The 20,399-nt window shown below is 42.4% G+C and overlaps 3 protein-coding genes across 4 annotated transcripts; 2 read left to right on the forward strand and 1 right to left on the reverse strand.

Annotated features, from left to right (window-relative positions):
* Nucleotides 1-2,787: 2,787 nt before the first annotated feature.
* eif1 (eukaryotic translation initiation factor 1) lies at nucleotides 2,788-5,843 on the forward strand. Its single transcript, XM_086132498.1, has 4 exons — nucleotides 2,788-3,007; nucleotides 3,685-3,848; nucleotides 5,239-5,340; nucleotides 5,415-5,843. Exons 1-4 carry the CDS (start codon nucleotides 2,977-2,979, stop codon nucleotides 5,457-5,459), a joined length of 342 nt encoding a protein of 113 aa, XP_085988624.1. The 5' UTR covers nucleotides 2,788-2,976; the 3' UTR covers nucleotides 5,460-5,843.
* A 1,274-nt stretch (nucleotides 5,844-7,117) lies between these two features.
* Nucleotides 7,118-9,765, forward strand: LOC147193008 (uncharacterized). Of its 2 annotated transcripts, XM_086132095.1 has the most exons (5): nucleotides 7,118-7,513; nucleotides 8,329-8,365; nucleotides 8,707-8,817; nucleotides 8,915-9,052; nucleotides 9,347-9,765. In XM_086132095.1, the coding sequence occupies exons 2-5, from the start codon at nucleotides 8,351-8,353 to the stop codon at nucleotides 9,440-9,442; spliced, it is 360 nt and encodes a 119-aa protein (XP_085988221.1). In that variant the 5' UTR covers nucleotides 7,118-7,513; nucleotides 8,329-8,350; the 3' UTR covers nucleotides 9,443-9,765. The 2 variants fall into 2 exon arrangements, with proteins under 2 accessions (XP_085988221.1, XP_085988222.1); XM_086132096.1 differs by lacking the exon at nucleotides 7,118-7,513 and having other exon boundaries at nucleotides 7,522-8,365.
* LOC147193009 (polyserase-2-like) lies at nucleotides 9,685-20,159 on the reverse strand. Its single transcript, XM_086132901.1, has 9 exons — nucleotides 20,111-20,159; nucleotides 16,180-16,345; nucleotides 14,850-15,112; nucleotides 12,938-13,086; nucleotides 12,279-12,558; nucleotides 11,881-12,055; nucleotides 11,033-11,286; nucleotides 10,746-10,920; nucleotides 9,685-10,700 (listed from the first exon to the last, which is right to left on the reverse strand). Exons 1-9 carry the CDS (start codon nucleotides 20,157-20,159, stop codon nucleotides 10,427-10,429), a joined length of 1,785 nt encoding a protein of 594 aa, XP_085989027.1. The 3' UTR covers nucleotides 9,685-10,426.
* Nucleotides 20,160-20,399: the final 240 nt, after the last annotated feature.

Raw genomic sequence — 20,399 nt, forward strand, 5'->3', positions numbered from 1 at the left:
CTTTACCCTTAACCGTGATATTTTTACAACTTTTGGTTTGTATCGGGATTATATACTTCCACACCCTGACACTCTTGTGTCGATTTTCTCTTGTATTCATAATGGATATTTATATACCTTTCTCTATTTATCAACTTAGTTCTGATTTATCATTATATTTAATGTTTTGAATTTTTTATCATTTTAACTCTGATTGATGTAGGTTGTTTGTACTATTTTTTTGAATTTGTTTTTGAACTCGGCAAGCGATTTACTCATTTTCAGGTCCGTTTCGAGATTATTCCACAGATTAAGACCTTTGATAGATACACTTCTTTGCTTGATGTTTGTTCTTGTTTTGAGTTTTTTGAATAAGTTGGTACCTCTTAAATCATAGCTGCTTTCTCGAATTTCGAAAAACCTCTGAATGTTTTGGCAGAGCAGGTTATTGTGTGCTTTGTACATTAATTGGGCGATTTTAAAGTCAACCAGGTCATAAAATTTCATCGTATTTAATTTGATAAATAGTGGATTTGTGGGTTCCGTATATTTTGATCTATTAATAATTCGAATTGCTTTTTTTTGTAGGTTGAGAATAGGGAGTGTGTTTGTTTTGCAGGCATTTCCCCATATTTCCACACAGTAGGTCATATATGGTAATAGTAATGAAGTGTATAATGTGTACAAAGATCTCTTATTTAGCACTTCCTTGGTTTTGTAGAGGATCCCTACGGTTTTGGCTATTTTTCTTTTTACGTTATCGATATGTGGCTTCCAACATAGTTTTGAGTCTATTACTAATCCGAGAAACTTGGTTTCATACGCTCTTTCTATCTCAATTGAGTTTACCATAATTTTAGCTTGGTGTTTGATTGGTCTTGTGCCAAAAACAATTAACTTCGATTTTTTCAGGTTAAGTGACAATTTATTTCTGTCGAACCAGTTTTTTAATTTGTTTAATTCGTTTTCTACGGTTGTCAGGAGCTGTTTCAGATTTATTCCAGAACAGTAGAAAGTTGTATCATCAGCAAATTTAAATTGTTTTGAGACCTTGCAGATATCATTTATATATAAGATGAATAGTTTTGGACCAAGCACTGACCCCTGAGGAACTCCGTGAGTGATTTTCAGTTGATTCATTTTTTTATTGTTGTGTTGCACGTACTGATATCTGTTTTCTAAATAACTTTTTATCCATTTCTAAGCTACACCTCTAATGCCATATCTTTCTAGTTTTTTTCAATAATATACTGTGATCTATTGTGTCAAAAGCTTTTTTTAGATCTAGGAAAACCCCAACAGTAAATTCTTTGTTGTCTATATTAGTGGCTATTGCTTCCACAAACTCCATAACTGCCATTGAGGTGGTCCGTTATTCCCTGAAGCCATATTGATTCTCACTTAACAGCGCATGCTTTTGTATAAAGCTATCAAGTCTGAGAGAAAATAGTTTTTCTAATATTTTTGAAAATTGTGGTAGTAGTGATATTGGTCTATAATTTGTAAACCGATGTCTTTCTCCACTTTTATAGATTGGAATAACTTTAGCAATTTTCATTTTTGATGGAAAGATACCAGCTTTGAATGACAGGTTGCATATGTGCGTGAAAGGTCGCACTACATATTCTATAATCTGCTTTATTATTGTCATATCAATATAACGGCAGAAAAAAACCCACGAAACTTTCAATGATATTTATTGTAGATATCCATAATACAATGGCTGGTTAATGTCTAATCATCATTCTACTTAGTGGCATTACTGTGTTCAGAGTTGTATTCCTGTGTTACTTTTTTCACCAACTCCAAATCATTTGGAGTTGGTGAAAAAAAAACGGAAATTTTCAGAATCCGTATGATTTGTGCGATACGGCCATATACGTAAGATTCACCACAAAATCCGTATGAACTATGGCTAAACCGTATGAGTTGACAGGTATGCGAATGCAATTCTGAAACGGTGCTTTACAAAGATTACGTAAGGATGTGTGTTAAGTACAGTATTGGCCTTTACCAACAACACTGCAGACTCCAGTTTGTGAGAAAGCTGGGTACCTACAGGTGCTGAGGTTGAGAGAAAAAGGCCCAAAGGTTGGAAGTACCGTACTCGTACAACTCTCGACTAAAGTGTTAATGTTTTACGTTACTGAGGCTGAAAGGGAAAAATACTGATTGAAGAAAAAAAGTTTACACAACCTTATCAGAGCTGGATACTCCGTAATGGCCTGTGGCATTTATGAAGTCTTAATTTTAGTGTGCACGTGGGATCATTTACATTGAAAAATGGCTGCAGATTTACTTCTTACATTTATCTTTCATTGTATTAATCATCCAACCACAAAATTATGGCGAGTGGAACTGCTGAGTGCATAGTAACCCTGGGAAACCGCTAGCCACTGTTTGGTGAGCAAAAATAAGTTAATAATGGTAGTGTGTAAGATTGCTTTTATAGATGTACTATTTGCAATATTGTTGAAATTAAAAAATGGATAATAGTATGTGTGACGTGGCTTTGAAACGTCCTACTGCGGTGAATTAGGACGCCAAATTCCCCATTACTGCCGGTCACTGGTCAGTTTCCATCTGAGTTTCCGTATTGAAATGTTTATTTTACTATTTGTGTTTCGGCAACCGAGCTGCTATGAACTAAAGTAATCAAAAGTCACGTAATTTGAGTGTAACGTCAGTATGTGCCTGAAGCGACATCCGATAAGAGTCGCTACTCTGATTCGTCAGATTCCACTTACGTCACAGGAGTGGTGACGTTTATGGGCGGGTCTATAAAGGCTTGTTTTTCTCGCCGTTCGACATCTCCAGGCTCCATTTTGAGACAGCCTGTGTGGCAGTACAAGAAGGAAAAAAAAAAAGCTAAGCTTAGCCCGGCCCGTCGTCCTTTATTTAGGCCCAAACGCTACTAGCACAACCCGAAACCACTCAGCCGACGAAGTAACGCTCGCGAGCGAAGTTACTATCCGAAAGGAAAGCAAATCTTATCGTATGTCCGCTATCCAGAACCTCCAAACTTATGGTGAGTATTTGGGAGCGTCAGGGTGGGGGAAGGGCGAGAGATGTTTTTTTTTCACTGCCAATGTTCAAGTAACGATTATTACCTTTTTTATGTACTATTAGGTTTAAGATGATTTAGAGAATGCTTAAATTTATTACTGGCCCAGACTGAGTGATATGATAGAATTGAACGGCGTTTGGTAGATTAGCTGTCTTGAGCTAATGGTCAACGCGGCCGCCATTTGGCCTTCAGGAAGCTATCAACCTGGTCGCTTATTCTTGACGTTTTCTTTGTCCTGTTTTAAACGTAAACTTTTTGAAACATGGTTTGCATTTTATATCAAATTTTACATTTTGAAAGCGCTAATTTAAAATGCCAGAAAAGTTGCCAGGAGGATATGAAATAATCCTTAGTAAATTATGACGTTTACTCATTTTCCTCAATGAACTTTGACATTGTTCTTTTTCCCCTCGCTTTGTCTTCACTTAATGCTGGAAATCACGTCGCGGATGTCATACGTGGCCTGTTATTTTGGTCGCTCCTCCAAAGTGAAAGCGTGAAATGTAATATTTTGGTTTATTGGGCGGGCGGGGTGGAGCATGCGCAGACGTTGCGCAATTTGACCTCTATTACATTTCACGTGCCAGTCCAGTGAAACGGGGTGTGAGATTACTATTTTTTTATGTTTATTCTACCAGACCCCTTTGCTGATGCAACTAAGGGTGATGACTGCCTCCCAACTGGGAAAGAAGACTACATCCACATAAGAATCCAACAGCGGAACGGCAGGAAGACCCTCACGACTGTCCAGGGCATAGCCGCCGAGTATGACAAGAAGAAGCTAGTCAAGGCCTTCAAGAAGGTCCGAGCTTGTGTGTAATTTGGCACACATTTGCTGCTTTGGATTAGATTCAATTTTGTCAATTGGTCTCCAATACAAAGTAACGACAATGAAATGCATATTGCGTCTAATTCGACGGGCATAAAATTTGAATGCCACCATGGTTGTCACACCTTTTCCACACTATTAATTTGAAACAAGGCAGAAGTTTTATTCCTACAAAGTATATTTATGGTAACATGAGCAGGTTTAACTATATCACTTTGGCATTGGGAGAAATTGTAACTTGGATTCAGATCGACGCTAAATAAATAAATGAATCAGGCAATTAAAAAAAAATCCAAATATACTTCCAAGTTATATACAACTAATGTACTTGACTGGTTAAAAAAGGATTGAAGCCTCTAACATGAGAAAGACTTGAATGGGGTTACGTTATTCTGTCCCATATGCCCCTCGCATACCCTTCAATGGAAATTGGCCCACCAGGATGGGTGGCTGATCAACTGCTCTGAAGTTTGAGTATAATTTGATGTAATTTATCTATTTTTTTGGGTGGGGGTGTAAACCCAATCATACACTGCAAAGATAGAATTCTAATATATTCTTGTAAACCACTGTAACCCAATGTTTAAATACTCGAACACAAGGGGCTGTTTAATATTCAATGCAGTTTGGATTAAAAAAAAAGTACTGTGTTTAGAACACATACTTCTGGAAATCTAAATTTCGTCCAAAGTTAAATATGACTAAATCGCTCACGAGGAAAAAGCTTGTTCCATTTTGCGCCTTTGAAAGTTTAATTCAGTGATTCTTTCACTTCATCGAATCCCATCTCCCATTAGTGGTAGTGCTCTTTATATCACTCAACCCCTGCAATTTGCTGTGGTTATGGACTTGGCCTTCCACAATGGGTGAAAATGAGAGTACAAAATATCTATAATTACTTTGTAAAGTATTTTGGGGCAAAAACCCATCGCTGGCGATAGATGACAAAAAATAAAAAGCAGTGGCCCTAGAACAGACCGTGGCGCACACTGATAGGGCAGTCTAAGTGGGGAGTCTCAAAGCAATACTGTTAGATGTAGTTTCTCGATTGAAGGATATGATTTAAATAATTGGTTGACATGAGAAGAGAAATTTAAGTGTGTTAACCCCCACACAAATACTTGATCAATGGTGTTAAACAACTTTAGATTGAAAAAAATAAATAAAACCACTTCGGTCTAGGGTACCTTGACATTTTCTCCCACAGAATGTTCAATTTGTACAATAAGATAAGATAAGATATCCTTTATTAGTCCCACACTGGGGAAATTTACAATAGTTTTTTTAGCTAATATATCTGGGTTTAGTGTATGTATATGTCAACTCACTTTGTGTCTGAATTTTTTGCCACTTGAACCAACAGAAGTTTGCTTGCAATGGGACCGTAATCGAGCACCCGGAGTATGGTGAAGTGATCCAACTTCAGGGGGATCAGCGCAAGCACATCTGCCAGTTTCTCATTGAGGTGAGTTTTCTTCCTCCTCCAGGATCAAAGTGTTGCCGCTTCACAGCTCACTCACTGTCTTGTCTCTGTTGTAGATTGACCTGGCCAAGGAGGAGCAGCTCAAAGTCCACGGCTTCTAGACGCTATCGGCGGCCCCCCTCACCCGGAAGACCATCATTTCCCTCACCCCCACCCTTCCCTTCATGTGCTGCTGTCACTCTTACTCCCCCACAGCTCCTAGCTAGCTAGGGTGAACAGGCTGTTCTAACATGGGACTATGTACCACCACTGCTTCCCATGGCCACCTGGGGACAGTCGTGTCGTGGCGTAGACTCGCCGAGACTCCACACAACATCCGTGATGAATGGTGATGACGTCTACATGTGCTTCCTCCTTCCCTGGGTTATTTCCTTTTTTTTTTTTTTCCATTTTTAGATCTCTGTGCCACGATGAAGAGGCACTGTTCATGTAACTTTTTTTGTTTTGTACTTTAAGGTGTTTCAATAAAATGATGCGTCTCCATATGCTGTTGAGTGGTGATTGAACAGGAAGGTTCCTGTTAGAGGCTGGCATTGATAGATGTGTCCAAATTCACAGGTTGCACCCCATTTTCTGGGCAGCATGATGTCACTTCTGGCATGAGTTGACGGCACGTGGCTTCCAAATTCTTGAAAGACAGTTTGCAGGCTGGATTCTTTGTCTTAAAACACTTGTCATGAGCCTGATTGGACTGCATGAACCCTGGAGAACTTGGTCTCATTGTGAAATTGGATACCATGTCTGGTCGAGTGTCACGGAAAGTGGTGTCATGCGGCCTTTGGAGGACACGATCATAGTTGCAGCTAAATGGAAAACATTTACTTTTTTTTTTTTTTTGCCTTCAGGCTTATGTTCTCTGCAGATGACCTGGTTTAGAACTGCTTGTGACTCACGAAAGCATAGGTGTCAAACTCAGGTCCTGGAGGGCCGCTGCCCTGCATGTTTTCCAAGTCTCCTTGTTGCAACACACCTGATTGAAATGAACAGGTTCAATGTCAGGCTTCTGCAGGGCTTGCTGATGATCTGATCATTCGAATCAGGTGTGTTGCAACAGGGAGACTTGGAAAACATGCAGGACAGCGGCCCTCGAGGGACCTGAGTTTGACACCTATGCACTAAAGCAGAGGTGGGCATACTACGGCCCACGGGCCGGATCCGGCCCATTAGTCTTTTTAATCCGGCCCGCCGAAGGTTGGTACCAATTAAGGTCCGATGTGAATGAATGCATTCATTTCATTTGGACTTGTAATAACATAATTTCAACACCAGATAGTGCAGTTACTTCAAATTGCAGAGCACAGGGAGGGAGGAGGAGACGAAGAAAGAGGGAGAGATTAATGACCGTGGAAGGGACATACTGTTACCATAGTTGTTTCACTGTTTTCATTTAAAACATATATATATATATATATATATGTTGACACTTTAATGCTTTTGTTCTGTTGTTTGGTATGGACTGTCAACATATGCGGTTTATTATATGTAACATATCTTGTGCTGACCCGGCACACCTGTCAAATTTTAGAAATTAATGTGGCCCCCGAGCCAAAACGTTTGCCCACCCCTGCACTAAAGCATCCTTGAAATATATCACGTAATTGAATCTCCTTGTAACATATGCATGGCTATTAGACTCTCCTTGCCAAGCAAGTCAAGTACCGCACATTGTACTGTACACCCTGATGTCGGTGTTTGACTTTCGCAGCTTTTGAGCCTTCTCGCGAGCCGTCGGTCTCCAAGGCAACGCCATTGCCGCCATTGTTGGCTACGCAAAGGCAAAGCCCACGACGGCGACGCTCTTCTATTTATCTCCTTTTTGTCGTCCAGTGCCAAACATTCCATTCTGCCTTCAGACGTTTTATTTTCTTAGGAAGCTACAGGCGGGTCTGTTAAGTAAAATGGCAATGAAGCTCAGTTTCGCCTGCCAAGCTTAAAAAAGCAGACGATTCAGTGAATCAATTGGAGTTTTGTTAACAATGGATTGCGCTCCATTTTGTTGTAGTTTGACGTCATAGCGGCCAAGCGAATTATGTTGTGGTTTGACAACGACTTTGCCACAAGGACGAAGAGGAAAAGAGACTGACGTCAGCCCACAAGGAGCTGCTTGCTCTTCTTCAACTTTAGCGTCAACTATTCGATAAGGTCCTGACATCAGGTAAGCACGTGGGGCTTTGGGATTGGGAACCACTCCCTATCCACGATTTATTACTGATTAATACATTTTCACGTAATTGGCCTTAAAGTTATTATTTACTTGGGATTGGGAACCACTCCCTATCCGCGATTTATTAATGATCAATACAATTTCACGTACTTGGCCTTAAAGGTATTATTGACTTCCTACATAGTTTGTATTTTTAATTAACCTTCTGTGCTAGTGACAAGTTGTCATTAGCACAGACGGTTCTTGTGCTTGTCAGTGACAAGCACAAGAATTAAAAGCTATTACTTGATGGAAATAATGGAGCGGTTGCCAGTCACTGTCAGGATACAGGGGTGACAGGGGTCTGACACCTGTGATCTAGACAAACAAGTATTTGTACTTGTGGACACTTTGTTAGTCTTAAATGAAACAAAAATGTTATAAAAGAAAACACACTCGACCAGAGGGACATGTCAATTCCTCACAGAAAGGCCCAAACCCAGATTGGAGTGTCCATCCTCAGGTATGCAGGAGATGGGCTCACCACTTACAGCAAAAAACATATGATGATGCATTTGTGTTTATTTGAATCGTCTTTTGTGGCAGTTGTCTACTTCTGTGAACTTATTTTTTTCTGAGCTGAAGTAGCCGAGTGACAGTAGCTCAGAGTGGTAACCATGACAATCCAGAAACCTCTGGAGACTTCCCTCCAAAATTAATTTCACATCAGAGGACACACAAGCAATCACGTGCAACTATAAACGTAAGCAGAGGAATCCAAAATGGAGGACGTATGATCATGACGATGTTTTGTTTTGTGACTGCAGGGAACCTGGACATGTGACCTTCATGCAGAGAATGAGCGTAAGGAAAAAGAAATGACAATCATAAGTTTATTCTAGCGGTCCCTTTCAAACAGCTGTTTACAAAGTGCTTTGAAAGAACTGGAAAGCAAAAATTAAACTAGAGGTGCAACAATGAATTGATTAATTAACAACTAATCCATTTTCACATTAATCAAAAAACGGTTGAACAGTTACCGGCCAAATTAGTAACTAAATCATAATGTATGTTTGTGCTAAACGGATCCTCGTGTAAAAAGCAAAAAAAAAGCAAAATGATGACGTCCCATCAAGTGAGACTGATAGCGCCCATGGCAAGTCTGCACGACGCCTCTCTGAACATCTTTTGGTCTTCCCGCTCAGGTTGTTCCTGTTTTGGGTTTGGCCGTGCCCCTGCCTGCCATCATCATGGCCGGCGTCACGCTCTACATGTTGCTGCTGGCCCTCATCCTCTGGATACGATTCTGCCTAAAGGTGTGTGTGGAGAGGGGGGGTGGGGGGTGCCCACAAACAAACAAAACAAACTAAGCAGCTAGTAAATCGAGCGACACCTTGCGGCTTTGTGTTTTAGGAGCGCTGTCCGCCAACATGTGGCTCGTGCTGTCCCAGCTTCTCCGTTTGGGATAGCTGCTTCCGTCTCGCGCAGTCGTGCGACTGTCAGCCGCCTACGCTGCGCTCGTGTCTGAGGGACATCGCATCGCCGCCCTTGGTGAGAGTCCGCGCAAAATGTTGTTCACATCTGCAGGGGGGCGTGCAGTGGCTGGAGGATGGGAGGGTGGATTTGCGGCCATGTGGAATGAGGATGTGGAAAAAGTTCCATCTGTCACCCCAATCGACAAATTATCTTCGGGTGGCATTCATGATGCTTTGTGCACCTCTGTGCCCCTGTGCTTCTCAAACTGGGGTCCTAGGTGTCCCAAAATATTAACCCTTTCATGCACCAATAATGATTATGAATTTGTTCTGATAACATTTTGATGGTGCCTGACGTTTGTGTTTGCAGTGTTTGCAGTGTTCCAGGTGGGACTGCGCGTGCACGTGTCAGCCCCCGGAGTGCGAGTCGTGCAACTGTCTGTGTTTCGAGATCCGCATCAAGTAGTTGCGCACCACACTCCAAATACGGCGGACGTTTTCCAGAACATCATTCAACACAATGGGACTCAACACTGTTGTTCGACGAATGTTTCCAACTCAACAGTGCAAAGGACGTTTTAGCTGACATGGACTGAAGAGCAAAACACGTCATCTTCGTCTGGATTTGCTAAACTCAGGAAGTCTCGCTGGCGTCCTCACGAGGGTGCCATTGAGTTTGTTTTCTTTGACCCTTTGAACACGTTTGACTCATTTAAAGGTTTTTATTTTTTTACACTTGACATTCAACTGTACAATGTTAATAAATGTGACATTTTTTTTCTTTGACTATATTCTAGTGAAGTTTATTCGTACAGACCTTAAACACAAAAGACTTTCAAAGAGTTTGATGGGCCCACTGGAGACAAATATTAGCAGCATCACCTAATCTAACACAAATAATTCTTGATGTGTATTTGGTTGTGTGACTCGATCCTAGCTGTGATGTAAAAACAAAAAGAAGTGTTTTGGGTTGGGCAATGTGGGAGAAAACCCACACAGGCACAGGGGAGATGGAACCAGAATTGAACCCTGCACCTCTGCACTGTGAAGCCAACATGCTAAACTGTCAACCACTGGGCCGCACATAACTAATTGAATTTTGAATTGAATATAACTTTATTGTCAAATGTGTGCAACAGCACATGACATTTCTTCCCTCTCAACATAAAAAAACAAAACAGCATAAAACATAAAACCAAATAAATGTTTTCACAAAATCTTTCAAAAATAATTATCAAGGTGAGGCACTTATTTTCACATTTTCTGTCAAGAAAGACAATCCCCCCGACCCCGCCATTATTTCTGTGCAAGTTTAAATTAATATATAAATTAATGCTGAGAGAAAAAGGAATTCATAAGCTTGCTTGGTATTCGCATAAATCATCTAAGTAGTTAAACTGGAATTCACATTGCGGCTGGGACACTTGGCAGGGACCAATTGCCGTTTCATTCAGTGGCACAGGATCAGTAGGACAACTTGCAAGCCCGTGCCGAACACCAGGAGCTGGCTGAGGAGGGGAGGCATCGCTGAGCTGGAGTTGGTGGGGGACAACACCTCCCCCACCTCCGTCATCAGGAAGTTGCTGAAGCCACTGAGTCTGGGCAAGACAGTCAGTTGATCGTTTTGTACTGTATGGTTGGTGGGCTTCAGCACCGCCACCTGATACCAAAAGCCCCCGAGCTGGCACATCAACGGCCCGCTAAAGTTTCCCTGCATGGATGCAAGTCACAAGATAGGAAGTCACAGTCTTACCAATTCTGTATTGTACCTTACAAAATGAGTCAGAAGTGTTGACAAGCCAGTATAGATGTGCAATGTGAAAGTGGCAGAAGCAGTAACGGTCACCTGGTCCAGTGGCAGATGATTGATACAAATGTTTTCAGCGGACGACACATTCCCACAGTCCTGCAGTGATGTCGGGACCTCCTTCAAGGACTGCGCCACTAAAGTTCGAAACAGGAAAAAGAATGACTGAAAAAAAATGCAAGGGGGTGATGGCATGACGCATACTTGTAATCGAACCGATTCAAAGATAATTTCAAGTCGTGCACATGCCTCCTCCTTGGCTCGCACTCCATCCGACAGCCCAGCAGATGAAGCCAGTGGTGAAGATCTGGCCATTGTCGATGCAGATTGGCCAGATGAAGTTTGACAGCTGCGGCCAGTATGCCAGTTGCAAGACCGCCACATTCGGACCTGACCGTGCACTGGTTCTAATAGCGATCACTCCCACCACCGTCTCAGAACTGTTGGAGTCACTCTGATTCATGGGACCCAGGAGGACAGTCCAGTTGGACACTGTGCTGGACCTGCAAAGCACAAGCCCATCTCAAGCATACGACAAGACTGTAGTGAAGTTGTCAGAGGTGGGAGTTGAAACTCCTTCTGACAGAGGACTCGGCCAGAAATTCCCAGCAGGCCTTCACACTACACTTAGGTCTGCCAGGTTGGACCGTTATCCTCCCACACCATCAGATCCATCAAACCACACATCTTTACCCGAGTGTCCAATACATGCAGCCCCAACTATATCTAGTCATAAACTCTGGACATTGCACACCAACTCTCGAGTCAACTCTTGTAGCTGGAGAGCAGACAGCCTTCTGCCACCTCCCAGGTCGCTTTAGCCCCTCCCACAGGTGGTGAGCCCACGTGAACAGTTAACCATGCAAAACAGCAAGACCCAGATGTAGGTGCAGGAAGCTTTCTTGACTGATTCTACACACAATTTGAGGAAGTCCACACCTATTCATGGAAGCATGAAGACACCACTGGCAGAGAGCAACCGATAACTTAGCAGAAGGGTGTGTCAGTCGGGTCTCATAGAACCTCTGTCCAGCCTGTTTCAGATGTCTCCTTTGTCTCATTGGGACCTTTGACAATATGCTGATTTGTCGCCTTACCGTGCGATGCACTCTGCACTGGTAAGCACGGTGTCCTGCGCCACCAACGTGCCGCTACACGCGTAAGTTCCGTTCCAATACAGACGGGCCAGCCAGGGCCAGTCGCCCGCCGTGACAGACGCCGACCCGGAACCCGATTGGCGCTCATTCAGTGGGGCGAACCCGCACAACACCGCTGCATAAAACATGGGAAGAATATTGACAGTTCTTAGGCACTATTTTTTTTAACATATCAGTAACAGTTTCCAACAAAGTCAAGGTCCTTTGGTACACGGCAATTGAGAATTTAGGTTTAAGCCAGCGTACTATTTTTCCCCCCCACCCCCGAGACAATTTTCACTTTTCCACAAACGTAATACTTATATTGCGTAAACATTGTGGTGTGTGACGCTGCTCACGTGGGGGCATGCCGGGACCGATGGGCGTCCCGGTCGAAGTGGTCGGCATCGCGTCGTCACAGCTAACCTCCAGGTCTGGGTCAGTTCCCGGGGACGTGAAGGTGACGAACCCTGGCAAGTTATCGTTGCCAGTATGGTTGCTGATCCAATCCTGGTACTGCGACACCCGTGCGTAGACCCCTGGTAACTTTGGCCTGGCGCAACCTTGTCCGAAGCTCACCACCCCACTCTGGATCCATTTGGAATCTTGCTTGGTCACCATTGGACTGCCAGAATCACCCTGTGGAGCACCGCGGTCACCTTGTTAGCTGAAACCATAGTGCATCTTGAAAAGTGGTCAACAACAAATGATGTCAAATCAAATCCAGGTCCATTGATGCATTGGGTCGAATCTGAAAAAAAAAAAGATTTTCTGTTTCTGGGGTAATTTTTTTTATAATTTGCGTCAAAAGACAAATTCATGGGTTGTGGTGCCAAGATGTCTTTTATGAAGGTCATCACAACATGAATCAAAAACTGTCTCTTTCTGAAAACCAGTTTCAAGGAATTTGATTCCTAAGAAGCGGTTGTGTGGTCTGCCAATTCTGCTTCAAAATCCCCAATGTTTCCCTTCCGTATGAATGGCGCTGTCACCCAAAAACGTAATGCCAACAAGTCACCTGACAGGCGTCCTTTCCTCCCTCCCTCAGACCCGCACAAATCATGTTGTCTGTGATTTTTCTCAGCGATTTGAAGTCACACCCGCACTGGCGATTCCCCACCACGGGAACCTTCACTTCCATCAGGTTCTTTGGGCTCGGTAGAGGAACTGTAAGCACAACAACCACCACCACGACAACTGTCACCGTGCCATAAAAGGAGTAGTACCATTTGAAAACATAAAAGACAATATGGAGTCAAACGAGATTAGACTGGCCTTTCAAATGATTGGCACCCCTGTTTAAAATGTTTTTTTAGCTTTTAATAGATTCAGTTGTTTTCTAAATTACATTACACCAAGATATACAGTATATACAGAAAGTGGGCCCTATCTCGAAATCATACAGCAACCTGGATCCTCTCGTCTTTAGCCCACTCCACAGCTTTTCAGTGGGGTTCAGTTCTAGGAACTGACATGGTTGCCAGCCAATCCCAGGGCACACATAGACTAACAAACATTCGCGCTCACATTTACACCTAGGGACAATTTAGAGCGTTCCATTCACCTGCCATGCATGCTTTTGGAATGTGGGAGTAAACCGGAGTACCCGGAGAAAACCCACACAAGCACAGGGAAAACATGCAAACCCCACACAGGTAGGCCAGGGGCGGATTCAAACCCCGCATCGCCGACATGCTCACCATTCTACTACCGAAACCTAATCGTGAAAGGCCTAAATGAAGGGTGGTGAACTATTGTGTTGGAATTTTTAGAATTGCAAACATTCATGCCTATTATTAAGGCATTTCTCAAGACAATTGTCATGGAATTCAATTCATTTCACCTCATACCTTTCATTACCTCATGAGACATAAGTGTTCATTTCCACCCCACAGTTCTTTCCTTTTGTGTCATGTGACCACTGCACAAGCGTTTTCCAAAAAGTAAAATCAATGAAATGTATTGTACGTCAAAGACAATTCGGAGTCAAGACAAATGTGTTCGATTTTTCAAGGACCTAAGACTTCATGTACAATTTAAAAATTTCAACAAAGCTAATATACTGTACCGGTTTTATTATGAACACCGGCAACCCGCGGCTCTTTAGCGCCACTCTACTGGCTCCCTGGAGCTTTTTCAAAAATGTTTCAAAATGGAAAAATATCTATATTTTTTTAATATGATTTCTGTAGGAGGAAAAACACGACACAAACATTCCTAACAATATCCAATACTGTCAAAATGTGTGGGATAAATATTACATTTCAACATTTCTGTCAACGAAGATTTGCGTCATAGCCTGCGACACACGTTTCTATTAGCAAGGTGGGATGCTAGCCAGGTGGCTGTTGTAAAAAAAAAAAAACGGCGTTTCGTGTTCAATTCGCCGAGGGTACTGGCGAGAATAGGAATCTGGAGCCCCGAGAGAAGCATTTTTTAAACGGTACACGTGAGGTACGATAGTTAACACGCTGCAAAAGTGCGTCCCATGACTCGTTCATCTTAGCCGCCGTTATAGCTGTTGCTCATTATGACGTCGGTGTGTAAGTGCGCGCTTGTGCGGGAACGGGTTGATCGAAAAGGAGCTCTTAGGTCAGAAAAGGTTGGGCACCCCCGCTCTACAGAACGCACTGCAGGGGGGAAAAACATATAATCATGAAGGCTCATTGTGTATTTGTAGCGAACTTAGTCATTTTGATAGTGAACTAATATAGCTAATATAGATACATACGGCACGTGTTGCTTTCATCATAAGGCTTTTATTTGTTTTTAGATTTTTGGTCCAATATGGCTCTTTCAACATTTTGGGTTGCCAACCCCTGGTTTAAATCTATATTGTTTTTTTCATTAGGTCAATATATACTACATTTTGAATTCGATAAGGGTGCTTATTATTTTTTTCCATGATTGCACGGCACTGGTGGACTGACCTCCTTCGCCGATTTTCCCCCAGCCGGTGACCCAGCTCTCTATTCCGGTGAAGAAGGTGCTTCCTTTGGCGGCCAGGCAGACGGGCCCAATGAAGTCATTGAAGGGTACAGGCGAGGACAGCCTCACCAGGGCCACATCATTGTCGTAGCTGATTGAGTTGTAGTCGGGGTGATAGATGACCTCGACAATGCTGCGGCTTACATTGTTCGGATTTGGACCCTCCAGGCTCTGAAGACCCAAAACCGCCGTCATAGGTATGTTTCTGTACACACACACACACACACACACACACACACACACACACACACACACACACACACACATACAATGACAGTATTATGGGATGCATTCTCACATTGCCATCCTGATATGTTTTAGCACACCGTTAGCGTGTTAGCATTGGAGTGATTCAGTTTGAAAATATTTGCTTAACAACGGACTGAATGTAAAATGTTCACGTTGTCCAAGCGCGTTCTCTATTCACGTTGCTATCTTGCTACATGTTACCATATCAACTCTTAACATGTTAGCATTTGAACTTTTGTCTTTCTAAATTATACCGATGACCATAGGGCAAAATGTGAGATCATTGTGCCTCAGCGCTTTCTCTCTTCACATTATTGTATGTTAGCTTTGTCACTGTTAGAATTGTATCAATGCCAGCGAGGAAATATATATATTGGTTATAATTGATATATTTAGAAAAGCAGCGAATCAGATTGTTGTGACATCATCATCATCTCAATGCTGCTCATGGCCACTGCGGGTCATTTTTGCACCAATGGCCTCGGATGCCATTCTGCTGCAGCTATGCTGTGGTGTTTTTGAGGACTTTTTTTCCATCATAAAATTATATTAATAATAATAAAAATCATAATGAAATGAGTACAATAACAGCAACAATAACAATAGTACTGTATCCTTATTTTTGTTGCTGAGGTTTGAATTTTGAGTGTTTAAATGAGAGAAATGTGAGAAAATATTAGTGATGAGATTTGCAGCCTTAAAACAAAGTATAAAAATGGGGGGGGGCAGTTTCTTACTTTGCAAATTTCACCAATTTTTTTATGTTCCCATTCAAAGTATTTTCTTGACTCCTTCAATTTTGGCTTCCCTTATTCTCATAACATTCTCAGTTTTTTTCCCCTAAAAAATATGAATTCATGATGACGTTACACTCTCAGTCAACTTTTTTTTTTTTTTTTATTCCAATGGGATTTTGGGGTAGTTTTGTCAGCGTTCGTTGGAATCCGCATTATGAGGGCATCCTTTGTCAAGAGACCACAAATTGCAAAAGACCTACTTTAGGGTGTGAGAGATTTGAACTACCTGATGAAGCAGTGTGCGGCCGACAGCAGCCACTCACTGTTGATGAGCGACGCCCCGCAGAAGTATTTTCCCGTATCAATCTGCAGGCTGGCCTGCCAGGGCCAGTCACCCTGGGAAGCTTCCTGACCCCCCACAATGCGGTTGTTAAGCACGGCCCGCCCGCACACTGAAAACACACACAAAGACACATGAGCTGAGAAGTGGGCTAACATCCCAGCCCCCGGACGATGTTTTTTGGGGGGGGAGAACAGACTTGGAGCCAGCTCGTTTGTAGATGAAATGAATCAAAAGTATTCATAAAATGGATCACCCCAGTGATTTTCTATGTGCAATACATTAATTTTCATCCGATTTTTGTAATGTGCAGACAATTTCAAATGATTCAGTAGTGGCTTACATTAATATAAAATATGCTGCTGTAGATTAAAGCCTCCTTCTTGTTCTTACTGAACACTTGGGCGCACTAGTGGCTTACATTAATATAAAATATACTGTTGTAGATTAAAGCCTCCTTGTTATTACTGAACACTTGGGCACACTACAGTCCAGTGTTTTTAATGTTGGTCAAGTTGGTGCTACTTGGAAGGCCAAGTATTTTTAGTTGCTGCTTCGTGTCAAAATTTGACAACCACTAGTTTAGGGTCATTTTATGCCAAGTGACTTAAAAAAAAAAAGTCAGAAAAATGTAACCAAGCTGATTTGATTTTAATGAAACTTGCGAAACTTGTTGATAGTGACGGCACGGCAGTAAATTTCAAATTTCAGTTCAATGTAAGCAGTGGTTTGGGTGCTATGGCCCATGATATTTTAATTTTAAAAAGGGGCATGGCCACCTTTTGAACCCTTGTATCTCAGGAACAACTTCAACATGACTGACAAAGTCAGTGCCTCACCTGCCTTGAACCTCACCACACGTCACTGATCAGTTTCGTCTGAGTGTTTTTTAGGTGCTACCATCTTTTTAAAGACTTCTCCTACTCGTCTGCTGCTTGGTGAATAGCTGTCACCTCATATCTTGTCGATGTGTCCATCCTGTAGTTGGTTGATGGCTGTCTCACAAGGGAGGCAGCCATTACCTGCTGTGTTTGGGCACAGTGGTTTTGGCATCATAAGAGTATGCCTGAGCCAGGTAAATTCTTTTAGCCACTGCCGGAGGTAGCTGGAGTTTTACGCTGTGTTGAGTGATATCAATCAAAATTAGCTGGAGGCAGCCATCGCGTAGTTATTGAACGCAGGAAAAATTGCGCGCGCTGCTACACTGTAAAAGTACGCTACAGCAAAAGCATGAAATGATTCGGCACATGAAGGCAAGGAAGGAAGGAAGGCTGCAACTCACCATCTGGTTGCGCTGCACATTCTGAACATAAAGACAAAAAGAAAAATTCCAGTTGTCATTCCAGCATGTTGACAATTCGTAAGCAGTACCGGTACATGCTAATTATTCAGTCATCAATCACTTGTCCCTTCAACAGTGCTACACAACCGTTACGGAAAACAATCTGTCAGCCTATTTTTTATTTATTTTTTTGTATTAGACAAATATTTACATTTTTGAACTTCGGATTTCGTTTTAGTTTGGAACAGATTGCACATTGTTGATTATTGTACATGAAACACTCAAATGAAAGCTATGTTAAGAATCAAGAAGATAGAAGATGAAAATTAAATATATTTAAGGTAAGCGGAAGGAGGAAAAAAAATGTGCAACCTGCGGTTCGTCAAGTTGTTGTCTTGTTTTATCATTTTAGTTTCCCGGTTGTTGTCTGACTGGTTTTGATGGTGCCGTTTTTCAGAAACTTGACAGTGACAACAAATGTTTGTCGTGTGGGCCCCTTGGGGCTTGGCAAGGTTGCACAGCTTGTAAAGAAACAGGAAGCTCAGAAAAGAAAAAAAAATCCCCATCGCGTGATTATGGAGTACCGGTAATTGATCATTCTAACCTTGTTGTTAACAACCATATATGGTCTTCTCTGTAAAAAAAATCCTGTGATAATAATTAAAGAGTCAGGAATGAGTGAATGATTCCAAATGCAGTGGATAATTTCACTCATTCTTGACTCTAATAATGAAATAACTTTTTGAAAACTCCCATATCACGAGAATGGGAATTTTAGAGCAGGAGCTATCAAGGTCCACTATGGTCAAATCCTTCTATACAGGGTATGTCTATGTTGATACGGTGTACAAAGAGTCGTTTTGGTTGGAAGTTGATTTTTGGCTATATTTTCTCAGCCCCAAAAGTTAAGAAAAAACCCCGCCAGCCTGATTTCAGTTTGACCGATCCACACCAAATTGGCTAGGCATGCCTATCATGACAGTCTGAATTTGAACAGGAAGTTGGCCATTTTTGGTTAGAAGCAGCCAAATTCACCAAGTTCCTTCGTTAGCATCCCTGAGTGAATTCAACTCCTGAAACCACTTTAGGCTGATCCATACGAAAAATGGGGGGACTTGTCCATCATGGGAGGACGCACAAAAAGGTGACAAGAACCCATGTCTGCCATTTTAGCCATAAAAAAAAAAAATCTTACCCAGATACTACTCTATCATGACAGGAAACACCCCAAAAAAAGTCTTCAGGACCCATCCCCGAAATGGCCTATTTTGGCAGAATTCCTTCAGTACATCAATTTGACAGATCAACATGAGATTTTCTGTGAACAGGTTTACCATGACCGGACACATGGAAAAAGCCTTCAGGACCCATCTGTGAATTTAAACAGGAAGTCGGCCATTTGGCTGAGAAGAGGCCGATTTTGGCCAAATTCCTTTGTTAGCTGAAGCAGATTTGTTTGGATGGCGCCAAATTTTGATGAGGATTTTGAAGATTCTACTGTGTGGGTTTTCTCCGGTTACTCTGGCAAACATGCAAAGTCCACACGGGAAGGCACCACGCCACCATCTCTATGCATAAATGTTCCAAATTCGGTTATTCAGAAGTCATCCAAAAAGAAAGGGTGGACGATTGTGGAGCAATTTCTGGACTATCCTTAACTGCACAATTCTACAATGTCGAATCCACGGAGGGGGGAAGCAAAAAAAAAAGATCAAATGGAAACGATTGTTTTAAAACGCTTGCATGGAAATTGTCCTTCATCCATCCATCCATTTTCCGAATCGCTTCATCCTCACTAGGGTCGCGGGGGGTGCTGGAGCCTATCCCAGCCGTATCTGGGCAGTAGGCGGGGGACACCCTGAACTGGTTGCCAGCCAATCGCAGGGCACACAGAGACGAACAACCCTCCACGCTCACACTGACACCTAGGGACAATTTGGAGTGTTCAATCAGCCTGCCATGGATGTTTTTGGAATGTGGGAGGAAACCGGAGGACCTGGAGAAAACCCACGCAGGCCGGGGAGAACATGCAAACTCCACCCAGGAAAGCCCAAGCCGGAATCGAATCCTGCACCTCTCGACTGTGAGGCCGACGCGCTAACCGCTCGGCTACCGGGCCGCTGGAAATGTCCTTTTCTTACAAAAAAATTATATACATAGATGAGTAAATGTCTGACCTGTGACCAGCAGCAGTAGCAGCATTGCGTTCGTCAACGTGAGCTCGTCCATCACTTCCAAGTGCAAAGATGGCTTAGCCCAACCTCAACCACCTTAAAATATATATATAAAAATGACACGCCCACACACAAAGGCACAACACGTCCTTCACCTGATGCACTTTTCCCCTGGCCACGCCCAGAAATCCTTCTGCGACGTCTAGTCCAGACAGATAGAGAAGACGTGGTGGTTCAGCAAGCAAACAAGCAATGACATTTCCCATTGTCTTCAACTTGCAAGTTTTGCCTTTGAGAAAAACTTGAAGAATGACATTGCTGGTCCGCCCCCCCTTCATCTTTTGAAAGACGTTGTGTTCACCTTGCCTACGTGAGTGATGTGGCATCCAGCTGCAGGAAAAACCTTTTCACATAAACTTACCCTCCTTGTCAATCATCCTCCAGCAGTGGCGGTACTTCCTTATCGTCATGTTTTCCTTTCATGTTGCCTTTGCCCAGGTGTGGAAACTTTAATATCGATGGAATCCTTGATGACACTTTTTTTTTTTCTCACTCACACAGATAATCTGACATCAATGATGCAAAACACCGCATTATTTTCCTTAAAGGTTAAGAGTATTGAAGTAATTTTAGGAAATCCCAAACTCAATATTTTTGTGTCAGAAGTAATTAAACAAAATAAATTAAAATATGAAAAAAAAATTGGCCTG

This window comes from Hippocampus guttulatus, chromosome 16 (assembly GCF_054856545.1).
Source record: "Hippocampus guttulatus isolate MCC_2025c chromosome 16, RoL_Hgut_1.0, whole genome shotgun sequence".
Taxonomy (NCBI): Eukaryota; Metazoa; Chordata; class Actinopteri; order Syngnathiformes; family Syngnathidae; genus Hippocampus; species Hippocampus guttulatus.